Below are 20,480 nucleotides of genomic sequence, written 5' to 3' on the forward strand. Positions count from 1 at the left end.
CATCATTTTGGACCGTGGGCTATAGCCCATATCGTACGGCATACTATAGCACGCAGTTTTTCAAAAATTTTGAAGATTTGAAAAAAAATGACGAAATGACAAAAACGATGGGTTATAGCCCATGTTTTTTGAACAACTTCCTTCCTTCCTTCCTTCCTTCTTGCCCTTGCGTTTTGACTGACCTACACACCAAACATTATACAGTATAGTACAGTATACCACAACAAACGACACGCTGGAGTACGGGCTTTATTATTTTAAATCACATAAACAGACACACAAAATTAAAACCCTTTAACGTTTTAACTTTACATTTCAACAAATACAAAAACAACAGAACTGTCGAAGACAGAATGATTGAAATGTGAAAACATGTCAAACAGCACAACAAAGCTTGGTTGATACACTTAAAAGAAAAAAAGAAGTTATTATTTACATATCCCGACCTGAAAACAATAATGTTTAGTGCATTTCTCCAGGACTCGTAGTGCCCTGTGTGGGCTGTAACAGTTGTAATGTCACGTCGGACTCACAGGTTTTTAAGTTGGGGGCCGCAGCCCCGGGGGGGGGGGGGGGGGGGGGGGGCGCGCAGCACCGGGGGCTCTGGCTATAACCGGGGGCTCTGGCTATAACCGGGGGCTCTGGCTATAACCGGGGGCTCTGGCTATAACCGGGGGCTCTGGCTATAACTGGGGGTCCTTGGCATGTTAATATTTGTGAACCCCCATGTCTCACTTTGTAGTGATTCTATAGACCAGGTTTCTGCAGGGTGACTTTGTCCAAGAAGAGGTGGATCCTCTTTCAGATGAACCTACTGTATTTACAGTAGAGCTGTTTGGACCCCCACATTGACACTAATTAGCCCGCGGACCACCTTTAGAAAGCATACGCCCATGAGGACCCCCATGAGGACGCCCATGAGGACCCCCATGAGGACCCCCATGAGGACCCCCATGAGGACCCCCATGAGGACCCCCATGGACCCCCATGAGGACGCCCATGAGGACCCCCATGAGGACCCCCATGAGGACCCCCATGAGGACCCCCATGAGGACCCCCATGAGAACCCCCATGAGGACCCCCATGGACCCCCATGAGGACCCCCATGAGGACCCCCATGAGGACCCCCATGAGGACCCCCATGAGAGAAGGACCCCCATGAGGACCCCCATGAGAGAAGATCTTTGAGTGATTCTCAATCCGTTCAATTTCAAGTCATGCATTAATTAGTCTACGGACCCCCATTTAATGGCATTTCTATCTCTGGGACCCCAATTTATATTGTAAAATAATAATTAATTTAACTCAGAGTGTACGAATCGAAACCAAATGGATCCGTTAGGGTCCATTTGGTTCCAGTTGTGCACTCTCAGAGTTACAGACCCATAAGGGTCCATTTGGTTCCAAATTATCATCGAGCTGGGGAACCCCCTGGAACTCCCTCAATGGCCCCTGGGGGTCCCCGGACCTATTGACCTATATGTTGTTATCCCTTTCAATGGAACATTGGGGTTTGACACTAGTAGCACCTCCTGAGCCCAGGGCCCAAATGACAGGTTCTGAGAGCCAGGCCGTCACACGACGCGGCGTGGTTCACTCGGTTCTTGTAGTCGAAAAAGAACCGGAAAAAGTCTAATAGATATAAAAGCACAGAAAGGACAGATTAAGTGCCATACGTCTGTCTTCACAGTCCCCTATACTTCTCTTTGTGTCCTGAGCATTGCTATAGATAGACGGACAGGTCCAGTCCATGCGTTTATTTCTACGGGCGGGACTCCCATCTCTCTGGTGGTGGTGGTGGTTGTTGTTGTTGTTGTTGTCACAAACCTCAAACCAAAAAAAGACGAGTGTTGTCACGGTAACAGTGGGAGATGCAGTAGGAGGGGCTAATCTTCGTGGTCAGCGTCCTCTGGTCTGTTTTTCCGCATGAAGAAGCCAAGCTGGTGGAAACATGGAGGGATAAATTAATTAACCGTGTTATACAAACGACATTCACTTCCTGACAAGGCTGACATATTGTGTCTTAAGCTGATAAAACATTAAGGGATTATTACAATGTTAAGAAGAGCAAGTGTCAAAGGCCACAATAATTGTTCATATAGTTCTGAAGCGATCCTGAGACCACTTTAATCTGGAATTCTACTATCCCTGAAGTTTTGAAAAAAAAAGTTAGCCTCGTTTCTCATCATTTTGGACCGTGGGCTATAGCCCATATCGTACGGCATACTATAGCGCGCCGTTTTTCATCATTTTTGAGGATTTGAAAAAAATGACGAAATGACAAAAACGATGGGTTATAGCCCATGTTTTTTGAAATTTTGAAAAAAAAAGTTAGCCTCGTTTCTCATCATTTTGGACCGTGGGCTATAGCCCATATCGTACGGCATACTATAGCGCGCAGTTTTTCATCGTTTTTGAAGATTTGAAAAAAAATGACGAAATGACAAAAACGATGGGTTATAGCCCATGTTTTTTGAAATTTTGAAAAAAAAAGTTAGCCTCGTTTCTCATCATTTTGGACCGTGGGCTATAGCCCATATCGTACGGCATACCATAGCGCGCAGTTTTTCATCATTTTTGAAGATTTGAAAAAAAATGACGAAATGACAAAAACGATGGGTTATAGCCCATGTTTTTTGAAATTTTGAAAAAAAAAGTTAGCCTCGTTTCTCATCATTTTGGACCGTGGGCTATAGCCCATATCGTACGGCATACTATAGCGCGCAGTTTTTCATCATTTTTGAAGATTTGAAAAAAATGACGAAATGACAAAAACGATGGGTTATAGCCCATGTTTTTTGAAATTTTGAAAAAAAAAGTTAGCCTCGTTTCTCATCATTTTGGACCGTGGGCTATAGCCCATATCGTACGGCATACTATAGCGCGCAGTTTATCATCATTTTTGAAGATTTGAAAAAAATGACGAAATGACAAAAACGATGGGTTATAGCCCATGTTTTTTGAAATTTTGAAAAAAAAAGTTAGCCTCGTTTCTCATCATTTTGGACCGTGGGCTATAGCCCATATCGTACGGCATACCATAGCGCGCAGTTTTTCATCATTTTTGAAGATTTGAAAAAAAATGACGAAATGACAAAAACGATGGGTTATAGCCCATGTTTTTTGAAATTTTGAAAAAAAAAGTTAGCCTCGTTTCTCATCATTTTGGACCGTGGGCTATAGCCCATATCGTACGGCATACTATAGCGCGCAGTTTTTCATCATTTTTGAAGATTTGAAAAAAATGACGAAATGACAAAAACGATGGGTTATAGCCCATGTTTTTTGAAATTTTGAAAAAAAAAGTTAGCCTCGTTTCTCATCATTTTGGACCGTGGGCTATAGCCCATATCGTACGGCATACTATAGCGCGCAGTTTTTCATCATTTTTGAAGATTTGAAAAAAATGACGAAATGACAAAAACGATGGGTTATAGCCCATGTTTTTTGAAATTTTGAAAAAAAAAGTTAGCCTCGTTTCTCATCATTTTGGACCGTGGGCTATAGCCCATATCGTACGGCATACTATAGCGCGCCGTTTTTCATCATTTTTGAGGATTTGAAAAAAATGACGAAATGACAAAAACGATGGGTTATAGCCCATGTTTTTTGAAATTTTGGAAAAAAAAGTTAGCCTCGTTTCTCATCATTTTGGACCATGGGCTATAGCCCATGGTCCAAAGCTATATCTGGTTGGACCATATAATGTATAACCTAATTCTGACCAGTGTTTGGGTCTATTGTATTACGCCTCTTGTGCAGATCCAAATAAAATAATTAAAATGTGTGTGTGTGTGTGTGTGTGTGTGTGTGTGTGTGTGTGTATGTGTGTGTGTGTGTGTGTGTGTATGTGTGTGTGTGTGTGTGTGTGTGTGTGTGTGTGTGTGTGTGTGTGTGTGTGCGCACGTGCGCGCGCGCGTGTGTGTGTGTGTGTGTGTGTGTGTGTGTGTGTGAGACCAGGTATTTGAGAAGTGTGGATGTGAATCACACAGCCTATAGTTACGGATGTTTACTGTAACATTACGTTACCTTCCAGAGTATGAAGATGATGAGGGCCAATAGCAGCAGGCCTCCAATGATGCTGCCAATCAGAATCCACAGAGAGATGGGAATGGACCGTCCCTTCAGCACCTCCAGGACCGTCTTAACCAATGAGAACGACAGGAGAATTACAAATGGTGCTTTGGAAAAGATACACACACGCACACGCACACACACGTTGCCGTAATGTCACTTTCACTTAGAAACTCCATTCACACTTTTTATTATTCAGCTTACTGTGGAGACACATGCTGGAACGTTTTACTTTGAAATGTTTTGTAGTTTCTGAGTTATTTAACTTAAACGCCCAATGCATTCTCTATGGCAACAGCACAAACTTTGGCATGCTACTAGTCCTACATACTTAAACCTACCAACCCCATTCTAGCCTACTTAGGTTCATCTTACGGTGGACATGGTTTGCCTGAAAAGGAATCTTGTCATAATTTTAGAAATATAGTGCTTTCAAATTTACAGACTTTTAACATGGGGCTCAATGGCAGATTTTGGCGCGTCAAAAAATCACTTTCACCTAGAAACTCCATTCACACTTTATATTATTCAGCTTACTGTGGAGACACATGCTGGAAGTCTTTGAACATCCCTACCTCCCTGACGATGGGGCCTGAGCCCAGGGTGATAACATTCCTACCTCCCCGACGATGGGGCCTGAGCCCAGGGTGATAACATTCCTACCTCCCTGACGATGGGGCCTGAGCCCAGGGTGATAACATTCCTACCTCCCCGACGATGGGGCCTGAGCCCAGGGTGATAACATTCCTACCTCCCTGACGATGGGGCCTGAGCCCAGGGTGATAACATTCCTACCTCCCTGACGATGGGGCCTGAGCCCAGGGTGATAACATTCCTACCTCCCTGACGATGGGGCCTGAGCCCAGGGTGATGACATCCCTACCTCCCTGACGATGGGGCCTGAGCCCAGGGTGATAACATCCCTACCTCCCTGACGATGGGGCCTGAGCCCAGGGTGATGACATCCCTACCTCCCTGACGATGGGGCCTGAGCCCAGGGTGATGACGCTGGACTCCTGGGCAGCGAGCTGATACGTCCCCACTATCCTCACTGCCTTGTACTTGGCCTGGACGGAAGAGGAACACAATGAAAAACATGATTAACCCATTCTGACCTGAGATCAGATTCATACGAGGTTTCCACTGGACACACACTAGGTCTGATTAACCCATTCTGACCTGAGATCAGATTCTAAAAACGTCAGTCGCTCTTCGATTTTTCAAAAAATAGCAGACCTACAAGCTCGTAGCACGCCACTCGGTGGCGCGCTATGAGCTTGTAGATCTGCTATTTTTCAATAGCTAAAGCACGACATGATGCTAACACCAATATGGGTTCCCGGTCAGAATGGGTTAAGATCAGTGTTTTATTAAATAATGAGCTTGTATATCGGGCTATGTTTTGAATAGCCAACCAGCCATTGTCTCCTTATTTCTTCGTCACTGCAAAATTTCACTTGTTTATCCTCCAGTGTCCATATCGTACGGCATACTATGGCACGCCGTTTTTCATCATTTTTGAGGATTTGAAAAAAATAAAAAAATGAAAAAAACGATGGGTTATAGCCCATGTTTTTTTGAAATTTTGAAAAAAAAAGTTAGCCTTGTTTCTCATCATTTTGGACCGTGGGCTATAGCCCATATCGTACGGCATACTATGGCACGCCGTTTTTCATCATTTTTGAGGATTTGAAAAAAATGAAAAAATGAAAAAAACGATGGGTTATAGCCCATGTTTTTTTTAAATTAAAAAAAAAAAAGTTAGCCTCGTTTCTCATCATTTTGGACCGTGGGCTATAGCCCATATCGTACGGCATACTATAGCACGCCGTTTTTCATCATTTTTGAGGATTTGAAAAAAATGAAAAAATGAAAAAAACGATGGGTTATAGCCCCTGTTTTTTTTTATTTTGAAAAAAAAAGTTAGCCTCGTTTCTCATCATTTTGGACCGTGGGCTATAGCCCATATCGTACGGCATACTATGGCACGCCGTTTTTCATCATTTTTGAGGATTTGAAAAAAATGAAAAAATGAAAAAAACGATGGGTTATAGCCCATGTTTTTTTTAATTTTGAAAAAAAAGTTAGCCTCGTTTCTCAACATTTTGGACCGTGGGCTATAGCCCATATCGTACGGCATACTATGGCAGGCCGTTTTTCATCATTTTTGAGGATTTGAAAAAAATGAAAAAAACGATGGGTTATAGCCCATGTTTTTTGAAATTTTGAAAAAAAAAGTTAGCCTTGTTTCTCATCATTTTGGACCGTGGGCTATAGCCCATATCGTACGGCATACTATGGCACGCCGTTTTTCATCATTTTTGAGGATTTGAAAAAAATGAAAAAATAAAAAAAACGATGGGTTATAGCCCATGTTTTTTGAAATTTTGAAAAAAAAAGTTAGCCTCGTTTCTCATCATTTTGGACCGTGGGCTATAGCCCATATCGTACGGCATACTATGGCACGCCGTTTTTCATCATTTTTGAAGATTTGAAAAAAATGAAAAAATGAAAAAAACGATGGGTTATAGCCCATGTTTTTTTTAATTTTGAAAAAAAAGTTAGCCTCGTTTCTCAACATTTTGGACCGTGGGCTATAGCCCATATCGTACGGCATACTATGGCAGGCCGTTTTTCATCATTTTTGAGGATTTGAAAAAAATGAAAAAAACGATGGGTTATAGCCCATGTTTTTTGAAAATTTGAAAAAAAAAGTTAGCCTTGTTTCTCATAATTTTGGACCGTGGGCTATAGCCCATATCGTACGGCATACTATGGCAGGCCGTTTTTCATCATTTTTGAGGATTTGAAAAAAATGAAAAAAACGATGGGTTATAGCCCATGTTTTTTGAAATTTTGAAAAAAAAAGTTAGCCTTGTTTCTCATCATTTTGGACCGTGGGCTATAGCCCATATCGTACGGCATACTATGGCACGCCGTTTTTCATCATTTTTGAGGATTTGAAAAAAATGAAAAAATAAAAAAAACGATGGGTTATAGCCCATGTTTTTTGAAATTTTGAAAAAAAAAGTTAGCCTTGTTTCTCATCATTTTGGACCGTGGGCTATAGCCCATATCGTACGGCATACTATGGCAGGCCGTTTTTCATCATTTTTGAGGATTTGAAAAAAATGAAAAAATAAAAAAAACGATGGGTTATAGCCCATGTTTTTTGAAATTTTGAAAAAAAAAGTTAGCCTCGTTTCTCAACATTTTGGACCGTGGGCTATAGCCCATATCGTACGGCATACTATGGCAGGCCGTTTTTCATCATTTTTGAGGATTTGAAAAAAAATAAAAAATGAAAAAAACGATGGGTTATAGCCCATGTTTTTTTTAATTTTGAAAAAAAGGTTAGCCTCGTTTCTCAACATTTTGGACCGTGGGCTATAGCCCATATCGTACGGCATACTATGGCAGGCCGTTTTTCATCATTTTTGAGGATTTGAAAAAAATGAAAAAATGAAAAAAACGATGGGTTATAGCCCATGTTTTTTTTAATTTTGAAAAAAAAGTTAGCCTCGTTTCTCAACATTTTGGACCGTGGGCTATAGCCCATATCGTACGGCATACTATGGCAGGCCGTTTTTCATCATTTTTGAGGATTTGAAAAAAATGAAAAAAACGATGGGTTATAGCCCATGTTTTTTGAAATTTTGAAAAAAAAAGTTAGCCTTGTTTCTCATCATTTTGGACCGTGGGCTATAGCCCATATCGTGCGGCATACTATGGCACGCCGTTTTTCATCATTTTTGAGGATTTGAAAAAAATGAAAAAATAAAAAAAACGATGGGTTATAGCCCATGTTTTTTGAAATTTTGAAAAAAAAAGTTAGCCTTGTTTCTCATCATTTTGGACCGTGGGCTATAGCCCATATCGTACGGCATACTATGGCAGGCCGTTTTTCATCATTTTTGAGGATTTGGAAAAAATGAAAAAAACGATGGGTTATAGCCCATGTTTTTTTTAATTTTGAAAAAAAAGTTAGCCTCGTTTCTCAACATTTTGGACCGTGGGCTATAGCCCATATCGTACGGCATACTATGGCAGGCCGTTTTTCATCATTTTTGAGGATTTGAAAAAAATGAAAAAAACGATGGGTTATAGCCCATGTTTTTTGAAATTTTGAAAAAAAAAGTTAGCCTTGTTTCTCATCATTTTGGACCGTGGGCTATAGCCCATATCGTACGGCATACTATGGCACGCCGTTTTTCATAATTTTTGAGGATTTGAAAAAAATTAAAAAATTTAAAAAACGATGGGTTATAGCCCATGTTTTTTGAAATTTTGGAAAAAAAAGTTAGCCTCGTTTCTCATCATTTTGGACCGTGGGCTATAGCCCATATATAAAGGTGTTCACCAGGGGTGCTCAAAAGGTCGATTGCGATCTACCAGTAGATCACAAAGGCTGTACAGGTAGACCACATGACATGGCCCTAAAGAATATTTAATTTAAATATAAAAATATATATTTTTTGACACTTGAAATAAGGTGACTTGATTGATTGACATCAAAAGGGCCTACGTATGTCAGCTCAACCCACAATGCAATATTTTGTTTTCAAGAGTGTTGCCGTGCACAAAAACTTCGGTAAATTAAATACAAAAAACCCTATACTATTCCATTTCTCCCCCTGTATTTCCCATTCCAAGTGCATTTGTCTTATATCAAATGGCAGCTCCGCTATTCCAAAGCCCCCTTGGGTACATATTTAAAATTATTTTCAACAATTGTTTTTGGTGGGTAGATCTTGTTGAGAAGGTAATTTTTAAAGTAGCTCTCAAGTAAAAAAAAGTGTGGGCACCCCTGGTGTACACAGTAGGGAGTGTCCCTTTATAAAAGGGACACAAGGAAGTGAATGGTGCGCGCACACAAAACAGGTTGGGCGGGGCGTTCGTACGTACGTGCGTGCGTACATACAGTACATGTGTGTGTGTGTGTGTGTGTGTGTGTGTGTGTGTGTGTGTGTGTGTGTGTGTGTACATACGTCTGAGTGTGTGTGTGTTGTAAAAGTTGACATGTGTTTGTGTGTGTGCGTATGTAAGTGTGTGCGTGCGTACGTGTGTGTGTGTGTGTGTGTGTGTGTGTGTGTGTGTGTGTGTGTGCGTGCAGACGTACGTGTGTGTGTCACGCGAACGCCGTACGTGTGTGTGTGTGTGTGTGTGTGTGCGTGTGTGTGTGTGTGTGTGTGTGGTATCTCACCTTCCTGAAGAACTCGTCGTGCACTCTGCGGCTGATGCGTACGAGCGCCGTCTGACCTCTCAGCAGCTCCTGCACGTCACACACCACCTCCGTGCACCACGATCTGCTGCAGTTCTACACACGCACGCACACACGCACGCACACACACGCACGCACGCACGCACACACGCACGCACACAGTCGCAGACAAACACACACACACACACACGCACGCACACAGTCGCAGACAAACACACACACACACACACACACACCAACATCATAAGAAACATCTGTACACCACAACCTGCTATAGTCGGGTGGAAATCGTATACTGTAGGTCCAAAACGATATAACCTATGATATAAAAGCACAGGTGTGTGTGCGTGTGTGTGTGTGTGTGTGTGTGTGTGTGTGTGTGCGTGTGTGTGTGTGTGCGTGTGTGTGCATGCGTGTGTGTGTGTGTGTGTGTGTGTGTGTGTGTGTGCGTGTGTCAGTCAGTGTGCATCAGGGTGTCCTCGGGGTGGTGTGTTATAGGGGTGTCAAAAAAAATCTAAAATCTAAAATCCCGATTCTACATCATGAATGATTCAAAACCGTTTCATAATTCATTATTTTTCTGGTTACAGGAGTTTTCACTATACGGGCCTATATGGTGTTTGTGATATGAAATGTAAGCTTAACCTAATCACAGTAAACGTGATCATGGCTTTGGTCATTTTCAAGTGCCTCCAGTCAGACAGACACACACACACGTCAGCTGAGCTGAGGTGTGTCTGTCAACGAGACACTCATTAAAGCCCTGGCATTAACCCCCACCCCGACAAGCACTTGGAATTGTAGGAGTTGAGGCCTATACTGTAGAAAGGAATATTCCATTCACACTCTCTGTCGTAGTCTTAGGAAAGTTGAGGGATTTCAGTTCATTTCATTTGGACGGAAGCTATGCCGAAAGGTCAAAGGGTCAAAAGTCAAAGGGTACAGATGAAGACAGCTGCACAAATTGGCGTCGTTGAGGCACACAAACATGGCAACAGTTTGTGTCGCGTGTGCTTTCACTATAGAAGATAAAAGACGATGCACCGTATTGAAGATGACTGTAGACGTTGAGAGAGAGAGAAGAGATCGAGACACAGACACAGACCCAGACACAGACAGACAGACAGACAGACAGACAGACAGACAGATGTTGTCTTGGACAGTTTCCAGACAGACAGACAGACAGACAGACAGACAGATGTTGTCTTGGACAGTTTCCAAAGTAGGAGGACTAAAGCAAGTCAATTGTGCTGCTGTAGCAGTGGGGAACAAACTGTATTCCTTTGGAGGATACCGGTATTCTTATGGATATCCCGACAACAACGTGGGTCAGATGGATGTCCATGTCTTCAACACAGTGTCTTTACGCTGGAAGAAGTTACCTCCTGGAAGAGGAGAACGTCACCTGGAGGTTCCGTCCATGTGCTCGTCGCACACAGCTGTGCTCATAGGAGACACAGTCTACATCTGGGGAGGGTTTCCTTACTACAATGTACTTTATGCATTTGATGTTGACGCCCACAGATGGTTCAAACCCAGGGTTTCCGGGACTGTTCCAACGGGGAGGCAAGACCACTCGGCCTGTGTTTTGGGGAAGGTCATGTTTATCCATGGAGGATACACCCTGCACACTGTATGTACTAATGACATGTACAAGTTGGACACCACTACGATGGAATGGTCTTTAATTAATGCCAGAGGAACGCTGCCACCTGTTTCATGCAATCACTCTGCCACAATCATCGGGACAAAGATGTTTGTATTTGGGGGCTACGAGGATCTGGTCCACAACGACAACACCAGAGTGTTTGACACGCAGACCGACTGTTGGATGAGCACACCGTCTGCACAGCCTTTTCCAGAAAGACGCTGTGGTCATTCAGCCTTTGCCTACAAGGGAGAGCTGTACGTATTCGGTGGCTTCTACTTCAATTATTTGTGTAAATTCAGCCCAGAGAGCTTCTCCTGGAAGAAGGTCGAGCCCAAGGGGAAAGTTCCACGTTCAGTGTATAAGATGTGCTGTTGCATTGTGGGAGACCACATCGTCCTCTTTGGAGGGAAGAACGGAGTCCCCCACCCTCTCTCTGACGAGCTGTTCATCTTAGACTTGAGTCCTAGTCTTAAGACGTTATGCAAGCTAGCAGTCATTCACTATGTTCGTCTGGACCAATCAGAACTCCCCCACGACATCAGGTGGGAACTGGCGGCCATGACCACACACCAAGCGTCTGTGGGGCGCTCTTATCATTATACATCATCATACACACATTTACGTCATATTTGGCAGACATTTTGCCAATTTCTTCTTTTCATTGTCAATGGCAAATATTGAGACGTGTGAAGACAAACTCATATAGTTAGGAGGGGCAAGCGCTCCTCAACAACACCTCTGCCAACGAATAGAAAACAAGACAGTCTTAGAGTGTTTCTGTGCGTGCCACCAGCGCGTCAGTGTGTGTGTGCGTGCGTCTCACCAGGGTGTCAGAGTGTGTGTGTGTGTGTGTGTGTGTGTGTGTGTGTGTGCGCGCGTGTCTCACCAGCGTGTCAGTGTGCATCATGTCCTCCGGGTGGAGCAAGCGTACGTCTCTCTGTCTGCTCTTCAGCTGAGCCGGGTCACTCACAATGCTGCAGTTCACCCCAGTGACCTGCAGGGGGGGCAACAGGGTCACATACAGGCAGCATGCACTCCACAAGCCCAAACAAATGCACCTCAAGCCATCCGTCCATCCGTCTGTCCATCCATCCATCCATCTTCAGCTAAATGGGCGTGTTCTAGGTATGAGATACCTTATAAATGACGTCTCTGTTGGGTGTCGCAAAAAAACAACTGTTACTGCAGTTTGTTAAGGCCTGGAGTTTTTTATTTTTATTTTAATAAATACGTTTTTCAGAAAACTTTAGTTTTCTGGAAAACTAAAAAAAAAACTAAAGTCTCACTCCGGACCAATAACTAAACTATAGTAAACTGTAGTTATTGAAGTCTGGGGCTCTCTGGTGGAGCTATGTTGCCCCCCGCGACCCGACTACGGATAAGCGGTTATTCTAAGTACTGTGTAATGTACTGGTTAATGTACTCACGTTGTAGGAGAACTGTAGTACTGTGTAAGTACTGTGTACTGTACTGGTTACTGTACTCACGTTGTAGGAGAAGACCTCGGTGACGTTCATGAACACTCGCCCTCCGGCGGCCACCGACGGGAGGAGGATCCTCAGCTCCAACTTACTGACTGAATAACAGCCCAGGTTCTGCAACTGAGCGCACACACCATGATGGGCTGTTAGTAAACAGTAGTGTGTGTGTGTGTGTGTGTGTGTGTGTGTGTGTGTGTGTGTGTGTGTGTGTGTGGGATGATGGATTTACCCTCAGATGTGTGTAGAACTCTGGTCCGATTCCCTCTGACAGAGTGCGGGTGGGATGGACCTCATACCGGTTCAGGTTGGACTCACTGCACAGGAAAACAAATACTGCTGTCAACTTTCAAAAGTATAAAGCTAATTAATGTCTCCTATATGGATGTATAAACTATCTATCTCTGACAGAAAATGAACAATCTTGTTTATAGTTTAACAAGACAGCATTGTTAATGTAGTGTTAATGTAAAAACACAGCTCTGTTTACGCGTTTATTTTATCGTTTTATCTTGATTGTCTTGTTCCACTTTTGCGTTGGCAATGTAAACGTATGTTTTCTCATGCCAATAAAGCTCCTTTGGATTTTAATTGAATTGAACATTGAGAGAGAGAGAGAGAGAGAGAGAGAGAGAGAGACAGAGAGAGAGACATTACCTGTTCACAAACAGGTCAGGTTCATACTGAATGAAACTCTGTATCTGAACACTGTTGTCACCCAGAGTTGCTTCTCTCTCCACGCTGTCACTGCACGGGCGCGGGCGCGTGCGCGCACACACACACACACACACACACACACACACACACACACACACACACACATTAAACCCAGGTTATCATAACATTATACAGTACAAACTAGATAAAGTGCGCTATATGGGTGCCGGAAAAGATGCGCTGTGATTGGCCAGTAATCACTTGAGTGACAGCGTGGTATAACGTGCCTACCACACTTCCCTCCTTCAACACACATCGCTCCAACGAACTGCGTGCATGCGTGCGTGCATGCATGCGTGTGCGTGTACCTGGAAGCAGTGAGTTTGACCTGGACTCTGCTATGCAGAGACGTACAACTGAACTCAAACTCCAACATGAAGTTGACCTGAAGTTGGCACAGGAGAGAAAGAACAAAACCATAAAAAAGATTTAGGAAACCTACACACTATTGTGAAATAGGATTCGTCTTTAGGGTTTTCTTTGTGATGGAGTACCTTGGAATGGGAGCGGAACACTGGGTAGCTGACGTTACAGGAGTGGCTGTTGGAACCGAGCGCCGTGCACTCCATCTTAAACAGGGAGTCCTCCTGCAAGGAGAGAGGAGATGTTAGGCTGAGGTCACACACAGGCTGATGGTGTGAAGGAGAGAGGAGATAGGCTGAGGTCACACACAGACTGATGGTGTGAAGGAGAGAGGAGATGTTAGGCAGTTCTGAACCCTTTTCATATCAAGGTCCAATATATATTTGGCATATGAGCCACGGATCATAAAATAAAATCTCAAGACTGAAAATTAAATGATGATGTTTTAAGGCCGACCATTTGAGCTTGAAAAAAAAAATTCAGAGCGCAACATGCGTTCACAAGAGACACACTGGCTTCTATGGAATCCAAATGACTGAACTCAGTGGTGGCGAGTGGCGACTGAGAAGGTGTTATACCCTGATGCTATGAGAAGGTGAGTCCATGTTATACCCTGATGCTATGAGAAGGTGAATCCATGTTATACCCTGATGCTATGAGAAGGTGTTATACCCTGATGCTGAGGCTGGAGAAGTGCAGGTTGCGTGAGTAGTGCAGCGTCAGGCTGGAGTTGTAGGCGTTCTCTAGTCTGTTCTGCAGCTGCACCTCCACGGACAGACGTCTGCGCGGGCTGCGGATCACGTAGGGCTTCTGTCTGCATGCGGGAGGGAGGGAACACACACACACTTTAGTCCAGTTCTCTATGGCTAGAGGGTTTAAGTGGTTATGACACATTCAGACCGTAGGACATGTGGAAACGTCATATGAAATACAACCGACGGATCCAGAGGACGTGTATACCGGTAAACACATCCTAGCGCTTTTTCATTGATATCAAACAAAAAAATAATTCTTTTTTTTGCCTCTTCTGCACCATACTGTTGGCATATGCTTGTTTACGGCTGAGAAAGAATGGCTCGTATCTCCTAATCTAGGGAGCTCTCCATGGTTTTTTGTCAGATGGACATACTTCTGTCTCCATTTCTCACTTCAACATGCCTCTCGTTTAGAATATTAATGCTTCTAGAGAGACTTTATCGTAATCATCGCGAGGTAAGCAGGCAACATTATGCATCCAGGTTTTTGTACGGAATGGAAGGGGGGGGGGGGATTTCAGAGTAAAAGATGCCATATCTGCCAGGCACCCCGAGCTCCTATTTTGAAATAAATCCCGGCGCTCATTGTGTTAATAGAGTTAGATGCAACTGTGCCGTTTTCATCCTTCTAAACCAGTGATTTGACATGATGAGGAGTAGACTGTTTACCTGGTCCCAGAGATCTCCATGTGAGCCTCAAGCACCAGGTCTGTCGTACAAACATCGTCTTCACCACAGTCCTTAAAGAACGCAATCTGTAACAGACAGGAAGCATAGATCGTTTTACAGGAGGACACAAACAGTAGACATGACAGTGGAGCAGGAGAGACAGTGTAGGAGAGACAGACAGTAGGACAGCTGAAAGGGAGACAGTGTAGGAGAGACAGACAGTAGGACAGCTGAGAGGGAGACAGTGTAGGAGAGACAGACAGTAGGACAGCTGAGAGGGAGACAGTGTAGGAGAGACAGACAGTAGGACAGCTGAGAGGGAGACAGTGTAGGAGAGACAGACAGTAGGACAGCTGAGAGGGAGACAGTGTAGGAGAGAGACAGTAGGACAGCTGAGAGGGAGACAGTGTAGGAGAGACAGACAGTAGAACAGCTGAGAGGGAGACAGTGTAGGAGAGACAGACAGTAGGACAGCTGAGAGACAGAGAGACAGTGCTGGGTTGTGGTGTTATGTAACTCCACAGCAGCAGGGGGCAGTGTGGACTCACAGACTTCTTGACCAGGGTGGGCCAGCCCTCGTCCAGCACGGGTCCACTCTCCTCTGTGTCGTTAATCTTGAAACGCAGGGAGAAGCTGATAGGCCGGATGTAGTCCGCTGTGTCCTATGAGAGACCGGGACACGCGTGATGTCATGGCGTCAGTGTTGGAAGAAGTAGTTCTCACATGTTGTACCAATACCACAATGTAGAAGTACTCTGTTACAAGTAAAAGACCGGTATTCAACAAGTACTGAAAGTAAAAGTACATATTTTACAGAATGTCCTATTTCGCAAGATTCCAAATGTATAAAATAGCCCAAGAAGTGCACACACTGTAGAGCTGAAGTCATTAATGAATGTTTTGTAATCTCAGATGTAGTGGAGTAGAAGTAAAAGCATAGAAAAACACTCTAAACGTTACAAAAAAATAAAAAAGTACAGAACTTGAGGAAATGTACTAGTTACTTTTATTTACACCACTGCTTTGCACGGGCACGGACACACACGCACGCACACACACACACAAAAAACGAAACTACAAACTTTGTCATAGGACAAATAATGAAATGAGCAGATCTACAAGTGATTTGTGTGTTTGAGTGCAGATTGGGTTAAGCTGAGGTGCTTACGTAAACGTGGAAGGGCAGGTTGTAGCACACCGTTTCTCCGGTCTGAACTTACGTAAACGTGGAAGGGCAGGTTGTAGCACACCGTTTCTCCGGTCTGAACTTACATAAACGTGGAAGGGCAGGTTGTAGCACACCGTTTCTCCCGTCTGAACTTACGTAAACGTGGAAGGGCAGGTTGTAGCACACCGTTTCTCCGGTCTGAACTGTGACCCCCAGCTGGGTGTGTCTCTGGGAGCTGTCGTCAAACAGCGCCCGCGCAGAGAACTTCCTGTCGTCCAACATGGCCGCCACCCACAGCTCTAAGCAGAGAGAGAGACGAGAGATGTACATTCTCGATGCAACCCTGATGATATCAGTATTACTTTGTATTGTTAGTTAGTATAGGCCTATACATGGTATGTTATCAGAGATTCGTATCAAATGTAACACAATATCTAACACTATTTGACACTCTTTGAGACTTGACCACCGGAAACTACAACATGACATCACACTGCAATTGTAAGCGCTTCACCGCTCACCCACTGTTTCGGTGGTCACCTTATCACCTAAAACTGGAGTATGACATTCTTGTCTATAACTTGCATGTTTTTGCCTCTAACGACATTCACAGAGAGCAGGGCTGAGTGTGGTTGACGTCATACCAAAGCTGATGCTGTTGGGACCAGGGGAGCGAGAGACGGACATACCAAAGCTGATGCTGTTGGGACCAGGGGAGCGAGAGACGGACATACCAAAGCTGATGCTGTTGGGACCAGGGGAGCGAGAGACGGACATACCAAAGCTGATGCTGTTGGGACCAGGGGAGCGAGAGACGGACATGAAGCAGGCGGTGGCGTTGAGACAGGCCGAGTCCCGCCCCCCTCGCTGACACGTCTTCTGGATGACGTTGATGGAGTGAGGCTGGAAGGACAGGCTGACGTTGATCTGGACGATGCTGCGAGAGCTGCAGGGGGACATGGAGGGAGGACAGCGGTCAGACAGGGGGACATGGAGGACGGACAGCGGTCAGACAGGGGGACATGGAGAGAGGACGGACAGCATTACAAGACACCTCTGTGGCATAAGGTTCCTTATTTCCCTGAGTTAAAGTAACCTGGCTGCGCTGCTTGGATTTTATGCAGTAACCAACTTGACAGCCATGTAAACAAACACACGTCATTTACAACTAAACGTTGCTCTCGAAAATGTTTTTGAGAGCAGAACATTTGAAGCGAGAAATAGACAATACGTGCAGTGACAATAAATTGAATCTAATCTAAAAAAGCAAGGATGTACATTGTTTTGTTGTCACTTTTGGGTCGATTTATTAATTTAGGTAATAAGTATAGCTGTGTAATAATCAGGATAATCAGGGTGATTTATGTATCAACAATGACCACCTAGCCATCCCTCCATCCATTGGGGCATGAATGCTGAATATTGAGACATAGAATGTGTGCTGGTTTGACACGACTTGCCTGAAGGTGAAACTTATTAATTCTCCCATGAGCAAGCAGGCAGGCACCATTAGCTCAGGTAAACTTTTCGGCAGTTACGCAGGAGACCCGGGTTTGAATCCGGAGTAGAACAGGAAAGTTACAGAAAGTAACGTTTTTACAGAGTGATGATTTATTTTAATTTGCCCACTCAGTGGCCTTGTGGTTAGATATTATCCGTTGTGAGACTGGGAGGTTTGGGCACAATAATCCCTGACAATAAAAATGGTAGCCAATGCCTCCCTGCTAGAATAGGAGTGAGTCACTTCGGCATACTATAGCATCATGTCCAGGAGGTGTACTACACAGACAAATCCTTTCAATGCAAAAAGATGCTCGTGTTCAAGTTGAGGAGAGTTGGGAAAAAAGGCAATTCTCCTGAATGCTGCCTTCGGGGAACGGCATGGAAAGGAAAGGGGGACATTTTCATTTCTTACACCATGTAGTAAATGGCAAAATGCTGAGTTCATGGTCTGGAGGGGGCAAAATAACGGGTGAAAGGGCAGGGGCCGAAGCCCTCTTTGATGTCTATGTGTGCACATGCCTGATGGGCCTCGTGGCTTGGGAAGGCTACTAGACACACACACACACACACACACACACACGCGCGTGTCACCTGAGCAGCACAGCGTTGCCCTGCGCTCCCACCGCCACGTCCAGCAGGTCGTCTCCGTCCAGGTCCAGTCTGGCGCTCACACTGCGCCCGAAGTACCGCAGAGACGGGGAGAGAGAGGAGCCCGCGATGCGCTGCAGAGACACACACACACACACACACACACACACACACACACACACACACACACACACACACACACACACACACACACACACACACACACACACACACACACACACACACACACACACACACACAGGCACAGGCACACACACACACACACACACACATAAGAAACCAGCTATACTATAAGAGGTTATATATCCCTGAGTTGAACAACTTGTGATGCGGTTATAGGAGAGTGTAGTCTTGTGATGCGGTTATAGGAGAGTGTAGTCTTGTGATGCGGTTATAGGAGAGTGTAGTCTTGTGATGTGGTTATAGGAGAGTGTAGTCTTGTGATGTGGTTATAGGAGAGTGTAGTCTTGTGATGTGGTTATAGGAGAGTGTAGTCTTGTGATGCGGTTATAGGAGAGTGTAGTCTTGTGATGTGGTTATAGGAGAGTGTAGTCTTGTGATGCGGTTATAGGAGAGTGTAGTCTTGTGATGCGGTTATAGGAGAGTGTAGTCTTGTGATGCGGTTATAGGAGAGTGTAGTCTTGTGATGTGGTTATAGGAGAGTGTAGTCTTGTGATGCGGTTATAGGAGAGTGTAGTCTTGTGATGTGGTTGTAGGAGAGTGTAGTCTTGTGATGCGGTTATAGGAGAGTGTAGTCTTGTGATGCGGTTATAGGAGAGTGTAGTCTTGTGATGTGGTTATAGGAGAGTGTAGTCTTGTGATGCGGTTATAGGAGAGTGTAGCCTTGTGATGTGGTTGTAGGAGAGTGTAGTCTTGTGATGCGGTTGTAGGAGAGTGTAGTCTTGACGCTTCTCGTGGCACACCTGCTTGTAGTTGTGGTTGATGTGGATGCCGTCTCCGTGGTAGACATAGAGCGCCCCCCTGTGGTCGTCCTCCAGGGGCGCGCCCACCAGCAGGTCGGTGTAGCCGTCGTGGTTGAGGTCGGGCGCGGGCGCCAGTGCGTAGCCGAAGCGCGCGTCCTGGGACTTGTCCTCCGCGTTCAGCGTACCGTTAGCCACGAACATCTCCTCCTGGAGAGAACAGAACAGTTAGCCACGAACATCTCCTCCTGGAGAGAACAGAACAGTTAGCCACGAACATCTCCTCCTGGAGAGAACACAAACATCACAGTTAGCCACGAACATCTCCTCCTGGAGAGAACACAAACATTACTCTATCGTTAGCCACGAACATCTCCTCCTGGAGAGAAGAGAACAGTTAGCCACGAACATCTCCTCCTGGAGAGAACAGAACAGTTAGCCACGAACAGAAACAGAAACACTGTTAGCCACGAACATCTGCTCCTGGAGAGAACACAAACACTGTTAGCCACGAACATCTCATCCTGGAGAGAACAGAAACACCGTTAGCCACGAACATCTCCTCCTGGAGAGAACAGAAACATCACAGTTAGCCACGAACATCTCATCCTGGAGAGAACAGAAACACCATTAGCCACGAACATCTCATCCTGGAGAGAACACAAACACTGTTAGCCACGAACATCTCATCCTGGAGAGAACAGAAACACCGTTAGCCACGAACATCTCCTCCTGGAGAGAACAGAAACATCACAGTTAGCCACGAACATCTCATCCTGGAGAGAACAGAAACACCATTAGCCACGAACATCTCATCCTGGAGAGAACACAAACACTGTTAGCCACGAACATCTCGTCCTGCAGAGAACACAAACATCACTACCGTTAGCCACGAACATCTCCTCCTGGAGAGAACAGAAACACTGTTAGCCACGAACATCTCCTCCTGGAGAGAACACAAACATCACTCTTATAGGACTGAGACTACATTCCACAAAATGTCTTCTAAATCATGACAGTTTTCTAAAAGAAAACACGTTTCTATGCCAGTGGTACTCAAACTATTTCATGTACCCGCTTCTCTGCTCCCTCCATTGGCTCCCGGTCGCTGCCCGCACAGATTACAAAACTCTGATGCTGGCATTCAAAGCAACCAAAGGCATGGCTCCCCCATATCTTCAAGTCTGATCGAACCCTACAAACCCTCCCGCAAACTCAGATCAGCCAACGCAGGGAAGCTGGAAGTACCTTCACTAAAAACACCCGGACAACGCTCCACACATCCCAAACTCTTCTCCCTTCTGGCTCCAAGGACCAAAACTGTCAAATGCACTTCCCATTACAATCAGAAC

General features: G+C 44.7%; 1 protein-coding gene across 1 annotated transcript in view; it reads right to left on the reverse strand.

The window, feature by feature from the left end:
• Nucleotides 1-233: 233 nt before the first annotated feature.
• Nucleotides 234-20,480, reverse strand: part of itga10 (integrin, alpha 10) — a 66,130-nt gene continuing 45,883 nt past the window's right edge. The window contains exons 14-31 of the mRNA XM_080769176.1: nt 19,132-19,338; nt 18,191-18,321; nt 16,876-17,042; nt 16,253-16,395; nt 15,477-15,590; nt 14,929-15,014; nt 14,177-14,318; nt 13,636-13,728; nt 13,450-13,526; nt 13,082-13,171; nt 12,657-12,741; nt 12,434-12,547; nt 11,833-11,940; nt 9,278-9,391; nt 5,046-5,141; nt 4,030-4,143; nt 1,155-1,940; nt 234-874 (exon numbers count right to left, since the gene is read on the reverse strand). Coding sequence (XP_080625302.1) covers nt 1,887-1,940; nt 4,030-4,143; nt 5,046-5,141; nt 9,278-9,391; nt 11,833-11,940; nt 12,434-12,547; nt 12,657-12,741; nt 13,082-13,171; nt 13,450-13,526; nt 13,636-13,728; nt 14,177-14,318; nt 14,929-15,014; nt 15,477-15,590; nt 16,253-16,395; nt 16,876-17,042; nt 18,191-18,321; nt 19,132-19,338 — 1,935 coding nt within the window. The 3' untranslated portion in view covers nt 234-874; nt 1,155-1,886. The remainder of the gene's footprint in view (nt 875-1,154; nt 1,941-4,029; nt 4,144-5,045; nt 5,142-9,277; nt 9,392-11,832; nt 11,941-12,433; nt 12,548-12,656; nt 12,742-13,081; nt 13,172-13,449; nt 13,527-13,635; nt 13,729-14,176; nt 14,319-14,928; nt 15,015-15,476; nt 15,591-16,252; nt 16,396-16,875; nt 17,043-18,190; nt 18,322-19,131; nt 19,339-20,480) is intronic.

Source organism: Protomyctophum bolini (assembly GCF_963924005.1).
Source record: "Protomyctophum bolini genome assembly, chromosome: 7".
NCBI lineage: Eukaryota > Metazoa > Chordata > Actinopteri > Myctophiformes > Myctophidae > Protomyctophum > Protomyctophum bolini.